The following is an 8,118-nucleotide window of genomic DNA, read 5'->3' on the forward strand; positions in this document are numbered from 1 at the left end:
ACAGCACACAAGCAGAACAAGTTGCCACATTCCTGCACACACTGATCCTGCTGGTGGGCCTATAATGTGTTTTGTAGAAACAAACACCTGTTTCTCCACTTGTCTTTCCTTTTTCCATTGTACTGTAAGGGCCATCTGAACCAGGAGCAGCTAACAGACGAGTTTTACACTTTAATTTTCCAAGGCCTGCCCCCACCCTACTCTAGCGTCTTTTGAGTCTTGTCTATGTGGAGCAGAATGGTTGGCTGGGATGGAGGCTGCACTCATGGGAGTGCATTCCAGAGCTTTTGCATCATGTGAATGTGAGCCTTCTCAGCCCTTTTTGACAAAGTTTAGCCCTGCTGTCAGCAGGGAAAACAAACATCAATCTTTTTTCTTGTTTTTTTTTTTTACTTGTTAAGGGAGTAAATTGAAAACGAGATGCATTGTATTTTAATAAGTGCAATGTATACAAACTGAGTTGTCAAATAAAAACTGATACTTTCTGTGAAAGTGATAGTTGTATGTTAAACACTGAAGTAACAAATGCATGCCATCTGCAACTTCACTGAAGGAGATGAAATGTTCATAAACTGTCAAAACTTCTATTTCCAAAAAACTGATTGTTTATGGGGAATGAAAAAGATTTTTCTTAAGTTAAATTTACACTGTTCAGTCACATATTCATGCTTTTTCTGGTACTTGTAGTAGATATCCATCAAAGGACTTCCAGGAGATCAATAAAGTTGATTCATTAAAAATTCATACAATAAAACAAAAGTGACAACAAAGGGAGATGGAGAGTCCCCCCTAACCCATAAAATATACATCAAATTCAGAGTTTTGACCTTCGAACAGAAGAGGGTGCTGTTTGCTCAAAAATACTCATCACATGTTTAACCAAAACCACAACGACGGATAAACTTTTTTTTTTCTTAATGCCTAATCTATTAAAAATTTGTAATATATTAACTAAATCAATTTAGTTTATTAGTTTATTTTAGTTTAGTTTATTTAGTTTATTTACACTTGTTCAGGAAAGTTCAAAGGCATTTTCATTTCGGTCATTAAGTCAAAATGTAGCTTTTACATCTGAACCAGGGCAAATATAGTTCTAATAAAACATGCTTACTTTTTACTGTCTTACAGTTGTTTGACCCTGAAATTTATCTATAACCAAGCTAAACCAATACAGGTATCTGGCTGCCGTTACCTGTGATTAAATACAAGCCGTGGCAGTTTTGATTGGTCCAATCAAAACCTTAACCCGGTTGTTTTGTCTTCCTTCCAGTTCCACTGAAAGAAATCTTAAAAGACAGACACTTATGGGTGAGTGGTTATGGACAAAGCTGATCTTTTCCCATTGTTTGCGCACAAAAGTCCCCGTCCTGGGACAGATGAAAGACTCTGTGGCATTTTCTGAGGTATTTTCCAGGAGTTTAAATGGGGTCACATGAGGTGTTTTCAGCGTCTCCTGTTTTAATTTGAACGCCGATCGTCGCTTCAACAGTTTCCGAAAGACCGATTATCATCATCGTCACATGGCGTGCAGCAGGAAAGCAACATTTTCAAAGATGACAACATAATTATCTGGAAGGGTCAGCTGTTGAATTTCATAGGGTCTCACCCTCAGACAGCTTGTCCCATTAACACACAGAAGACAAATAGCAAAGAGGTGCAATTGATTAAGAACACAAGAATGGTTGTGACAAACATACAGCCCTTTCTTTTATTATCTGGGAAAAAAAATACAATCTAATATGGATCTTTTAAATTGAAAGCGTCTTACTGTGGCAGTGGACTTTTTTATTATTTCATTTTGAACTATTTTAAAGAATGTTTAGGAAGAATTAGAATATTCCTTAGCATCTTGTAGCTGTTGTTAGCTAATGCCACTTTTTTTTCTGTTTCTATTCATTATTATATTCTTACACAACAGGCAAGCCAAAGGCATCAGGGGAAGTGTAATTTACATGAGTATGCCTGTGTTTTGTCTGGTAAGGTCCTCAAGGGTTTTTCCTGACATGATTCATTTCATGCATAATTTACATTTCACAAATACTTCCGGGGATTTACAACTAACACAATTTCCAGACTAATTTGTGCTGGGGAAAAAAAAAAAAAGAAGCAAGATCGCGTGAAAAAACCCCTGCTGTATGAGAAAAGAAAATGGAGGTGGTCACTTTGTTATAGTCCCTGTGTTTGTTCAAAAAAAAAAAAAAAAAAAAAAGGGAACCATGCGCTGCAGTGGGTGTGTGTGTGTATAAGAGAGAGAGAGGGAAAGGGGAAAGGAGGGGTTAAAGACTGGGAGGTATAGATTGCAGACAGAGCGGACCTGGGGTTGGCTGGATTGTGATAGCGACAGATGTCCAGAAAACTGCGAGAGAGGGCACTCCTCCATAACAGCGCACTGCACCTCATAGAGAAGGAGCGAGGGGCGGAATCTGCAGCTGTCACTCCAAAGGCTTACCTCCATTATCACATCCACCCGGAGACTGGACAAGAAGCCCAACTGGTTCCCCAACAAAAGACACAGGTCAGTCACTGCGAAACTGGATTTATTTTTAATTTTTTTTTTTTTTTTTTAATGTTAAGATAGAAACAAAAGGAAAAACAGACAGAAAAGAAAGAAAGATAGAAAGAACGTTAGAAGAAAAAGAGAATCAGAAAGGTATATAGACAGTATCTTTTTTCCTTAGTTTTCACCGTTACAATGAACCTATTAGAGCCTCTTCTTTCCAGCTGCGCTTTTTTTCTTCTTCCTCAAACATGTTCAGGCGACCGCAAACCTTATAGAAATAAAGCAAACCTGAAATAAAAGTTGACACAATTGAGTTTATTATTTATGCTCCCGCATTTCCAGACCCTCGTGAACAAAAAAAAGAAAGGGAAAAAAAAAAAAGGGCAGAGCAGCTGAGGGAAGCGGCGGTGGGTGGGTTGGGGGGTTGAAGTGGTTGGGGGGAGGGATGGAGACCTCTCTGTTACAGGTTTTCAACCCTCATGTATTTCATGGCGAGTGCGTATTTTAATTTCACTAGCTAGACCTGCTTTAGCTTATATATGGTAGTGTAGTATGTTTAAGCCAGAGTTCCCCCCCCTCCACGCCCTGCCAGATTATCTGCCTTTGTAAGTGGGAGCAGCTATACTGGTGAGGAGGGGGCCTCATCCTTTGTTACCGGCCGGCATGGACTGCCTGAGGCTCCATTTGTATTTTGCATGTGACTATCTCGCCAACATGAGCTGGGTCTACATTTTGAATTTAGTGACCAAAATTATCCAAACATCAATTGGAATAATTTTTTTTTTTTTTTAAATGTTGAAAAGACGCAAGATGAAATGATTACCCACCAAACTGCTTTGTTTAACATGGAGTGCACCCCAAAACGGCAGGATTTGTAATCCACTGAAACGTATATGAACTATGCGTAACTAATGGTTTTCAATATGGTAAATATTTGAACAAGCTTATTCCAGTTTAGTAGTCTTAATTGCTTTATGACAGCACTATGGACAGTTCCCCATTTTTTCCACCCCCTGCTGTGTGGTTCCTGTCATTTCTGACATTGAAACATAAGAAACTTAGCTTTTAAAGATGATACACAGTTGCTGGTTTTGTGGTACAAAATGAACCAATGGGCAACTCGGTTTGTTTTTGTCTAGTTCACATCCAGACTTGCTTGTTCAACGTTTGCTGAAACACTATCCTTAAAACAAAGTTGAACTTCCTGTTCTCTTTGGAGGTTTTGCTGCACTCTGTGGCAATCCCTGCACTATACACTTCCTCTAGAGGAAACACCGTGTTGAGACATTAACTTTAAAAAAAAAACTTTCCCATTTGCTCCCATTCACAAACAGGGACTCACTGCTCAGACAGAAGGGACAGTTGTTCAAGATATGCCAGCATTTGAATGGTCACCAAGCGCTAAGTAGTTTCTACATTTTTCATGGGAGGAAAGAAATATTTGTGGATGTAGATCATAGATTTTCGACTTAGACTCATGGACTTATTTGGCACCAACCCTCACCAGACATTCCTGAAAGGTTGCAGAGAGTGCAGAGCTGTCTGACCTCCCTTAGGCTCCCATACATTAACATTTGTTTTCAAGCCAGGCTCCTTTTGGCAGAGATCCGTTTCCTAATTAAACTTCTTGGTTCTCTTCCAGCCAAGACACTTCTCTATTGAAGTGGAAAAAACACCCTTTATATTTAAAGGAACTAAGTTTTCATTTTTGATGAAAAAGAGGAAATGTTACTTTTATTTTATTTCTTCATCATATTCTTGATGAATCGATATACTTTAATATCCTATTGGACAATTGTGATGCATCTTATGGGACGAAAGTTGCTGAATGTCATCTGGTTTCAACTTAAATTTACTTATAACAAGCGTGCTAAAATGCTGTTGCGCTTTAAGAAATCCAAAGGAGAAAACACCTTTGTCTTATTTCTTCTTTCAGGAGTCACCATGGGAGGCAAACTGAGCAAGAAGAAGAAAGGATATGACGTGAGCGACCCCAAAGACAAAAAAGACGAGAGTCCGGCAAGTGGTGCTGGTGCAGAAGAGTCTGCTAAAGTGGAAGATGGAGCTCCACCCACAGGAGCTGAGGAGAGTGCTGGGAAAGATGGTGTGGTAGAGGAAACTGCAGTGTCAGCAGACGCCGCAGTAACAGAGGCTGCAGTACCTCCAGAAGAACCTAAATCTGCCCACACAGAGGAACAAGCTCCTGCAGCTGAAGAGGAGGCTGTTCGGGAGCAAAAACCAGAAGCAGCTCCAGTAAAAGAAGAGCCAGCTGCTGTGGCAGTGGAAACAACTCCAGCTGTCGACAAACCAGTTGCAGTATCAGAGAACAAAGCACTTGATGGAGAGGAAAAGGGAGTATCTCCAGAGAAAGCATCTCCAGTGGCTGAAATAGTCCCAGAAGAGCCTAAATCTGCTCCACCAGAGGAAGTAGCAGCCACAGAGCAGAAAGTAACAGCAGTGGAAGTAACTCCAGTAGAAGCTGTAGTTCAAGCGAAACAAGCTCCTGTAGAAGCACCAGCTGAAGAAGCACCTTTGGCAGAACAAGAGCCAGCTTCAGCTGCAGAGAAACCAGTTGCAGCTGAAACTGCTCCAGCAGTGGAAACAGAGAAGCCACCAGTGGCTGTGGAAGAATCTTTTCCATCTGAGGAACCTGTGAAAGCTGAGGCTGAACCTGAAGAGCCCCCAGTGGAGGAGCCTCCTGTTGCTCTAGGATCTGTGCCACAACCAGATGCTGCTCAGGTCCGCACAGAGGCAGCGTCTGAGGATCAACAGCTAGGCCCTGCACAAGAGACTGTGGCTGAGCCAGAAGCAATTGAGGTAGAAAGAGTTTCTGCTGCTGCAGTGCCTGAACCTGAACCAGAGGCCGAGCCAGTGGCAGAGTTAGTTTCCCAACCAGAGCCTGAGCAACACACACTTCAAACTACAGAGGAAGAGTCTATGAAAGCACCAACGCCTGAGCCAGAACAAACAACAGAACCAGAGTCAAAAGAGACAACAGAGCCAGAACCTGAGCAATTCAAAGAGAAGAAACAGTTAGAAGAGCCTGAACCCCAACCAACTTTGGCAGCACCTGACACTGTTGAACTTGAGACTGTTGAAGCAGAATCATCTGAGGCTGTGGTAGAGCATGCCTCCGCAGAAAATCATCATGCAGAAGAAGAATCCGCTTCAGCAGAAGCCCCGGGCTCCGATGATCCAATTGAGTCACAAGTTGCAGAACCTGTACCTGAGATTGTCATCTCACAGTCTGCGTCTGCTAACAGCATGACTGTGGAATCTGATAAGACAGCTGAGACGTCCTTGGAAGAGGTGCCTGGCCAAGAGAAGAAAAGCAAGATGGAAAACGGAGATTTAGGAAGCCCTTCCTCCACGGAGAACGGGGTAGATCCAGTTATAGCGGTGAACGGGGAGTGCACCGATAATACTAATGTCGTGGCCTCGCATGCAGAAGAATTTGTGAATGGGAACGAAAAGTCAGAGGAGAAGCCTTTGGAGGAGCAGCGCGATTTTGAACTGAAAAAGGATGTGAACCTTTGTGGGGATGTCCAGGAAGTTCCCGACACAGTCTCAGACATGGTGGAGGGTCTCGGCACTGAGGTCACCCAGGCGGTCTAAATTGAAGCCTCCTTGTTACGGCACTGTGAATCAGTTCAATCACTTGATGGTGAGAGAAAACCACCAAGGAATCACAGACAGCTACGCTTTCTGAAATGCTTTAACCACTGCACTGTCTTTAATGGTAACTCAGGAAAAAAAAATGCTTTTTTTCCCTCTTGGGTCACCAAAAATGTAAAGCAACCACTTTATAGAGAGTGACGAACATGTCGCAATGGAGATGGAAGTGCAACGAAGAGATTTGAGTCGGTGTTTTTGGTGCAGACAGACAGTGGAGCTGGACAGCATGGCAAAAAACACACATTAAATATGGTATTAATGAATGAATGAATACATTTGTGTTTGAGACAAATAAATACTGCAATTGGAAAAATTGGTAATTTTTCTAATTACCTGATAAGGGTGATTGGGGAAAAAAACATTCATTAGTAGCATATTCTTGAACTTAGACTTTCATATATCCTTTCTATTGCTATATGAAGCAACATGACGTAAATGTTTTGGCCTTTTATAATAATTGTACTTGTAAGGACTGTTAATTTTGAAATGATTGTTCAGAACAGAAAATAAAAAGATTGATTGTTGTAGTCCACAGTGATCTCCATTTTTTATTTCATGATTTCTTGCGACAAGGCAAAAAGGTTTGGTAGACCAAATCAAAAAAAGATTTACAATTTAGAATTTGATATATTTCAAGTCACCCAAATAGTGACATAAACACCACATGTTCTTGACATTATTTTTCTGACCACCCAAATGACAATACATGTATTTATTGTTTATTTTATATATTAATTTCTCAAATAACATCAGAAGTTTGAGGTTCAGATCAGAATTTTCAATAGTTTTTTTTCTATTTGTGGACTACTTAAGGCTGTTGAGCAGCAATGAGCTCAGTGTTTTTCCTTGGGCTCTGAAAGGACAGAGCCCAAGCAGCAATGTCGAAGATGACACCTCTAGTAATTTCACACAACATGTTGGCATTTGCTGTCACTGTGGCTCATAAATGCCTTAATGGATAGAGTTAAGGTGATTATTGTCTACACCGACTGTCAGACCTCTGGAAGGGAGAGAGTTCTGCAACCTGCATGTCAAAAATGAGCAAGCGGAAAGATGTGCCCATACTGAGCAGAATGTTTGGATTTTCAGAAGCAAAACCAGTTTTTTTTTTTTTTTTTTGTCACATCGCCATTCCTCATAGCTGAACCACACGATACTAACACTTCACAGATCCATACTGGGGAAGGGGAACTCAAGAAGGGGGGGAGGGGCAGGAATGCATGCAGGAGGCAGAGAAAAGAATGAAGAGGCTGGGATGGGGAGGGACTTTAGGGGATCAAAGGCTTTGATGTAGCATAGAGTTTAAAAAAAAAGGTCACTTTATACACAGTTTCACACCCTGAATTAAGATCATGCGTTTGGACGTAACGAAATCCAGTATATTGTCGTGCCTTGCCCCTACAAATGATCTCAGCTGAAACATGTTTTGGTATAATAACTTACTTCTGTGACCTAAACGTCCTGTGTGGTGTGTAAATTTGATTGATTTGGATTTTATAACTAACCATTTAACACTAACTCTGAATCTATTTAATCTTCACAATTGTGTTTAGCCCGTTGACTGATATGTAATATTTGACTAAAGTGTTTTGTTTGAATATTACTGATCTCCCCTGTATTATGCGCTTTGTTTTGCGGTAAGACATGCTCAACTATTTTTTAACTTTCTTCTTATCCACAGTGTGTTAAACCTTTACGGAATAATCTATTGAAATAACAATTACAAATCAGTTTTACAGTGAGTTTGAGCATAATAAATAGTATTGTAACCCAACCTTGAAAATCCCACTGAACCATAAAGTAAGCACATCAATTTTATCAGCATTAACTCAACACTGTGCCACTGAGTCTATTTGGTCATTCTCAGAACTGGTGCTAATTTAAGTCTTTCAGAGTTATTTCAACATGAGATTGAGTCATTTCAACACTTGTTAAATAAAAAT

General features: G+C 40.6%; 1 protein-coding gene across 1 annotated transcript; it reads left to right on the forward strand.

The window, feature by feature from the left end:
- Nucleotides 1–2,281: 2,281 nt before the first annotated feature.
- LOC102216512 (fibrous sheath CABYR-binding protein-like) lies at nucleotides 2,282–6,707 on the forward strand. The gene is made up of 2 exons (XM_005806765.2): nucleotides 2,282–2,515; nucleotides 4,437–6,707. Exon 2 carries the CDS (start codon nucleotides 4,445–4,447, stop codon nucleotides 6,113–6,115), a length of 1,671 nt encoding a protein of 556 aa, XP_005806822.1. The 5' UTR covers nucleotides 2,282–2,515; nucleotides 4,437–4,444; the 3' UTR covers nucleotides 6,116–6,707.
- The last annotated feature ends 1,411 nt before the right edge of the window (nucleotides 6,708–8,118 follow it).

The sequence above is a fragment of the Xiphophorus maculatus genome, chromosome 4 (assembly GCF_002775205.1).
Source record: "Xiphophorus maculatus strain JP 163 A chromosome 4, X_maculatus-5.0-male, whole genome shotgun sequence".
Taxonomy (NCBI): Eukaryota; Metazoa; Chordata; class Actinopteri; order Cyprinodontiformes; family Poeciliidae; genus Xiphophorus; species Xiphophorus maculatus.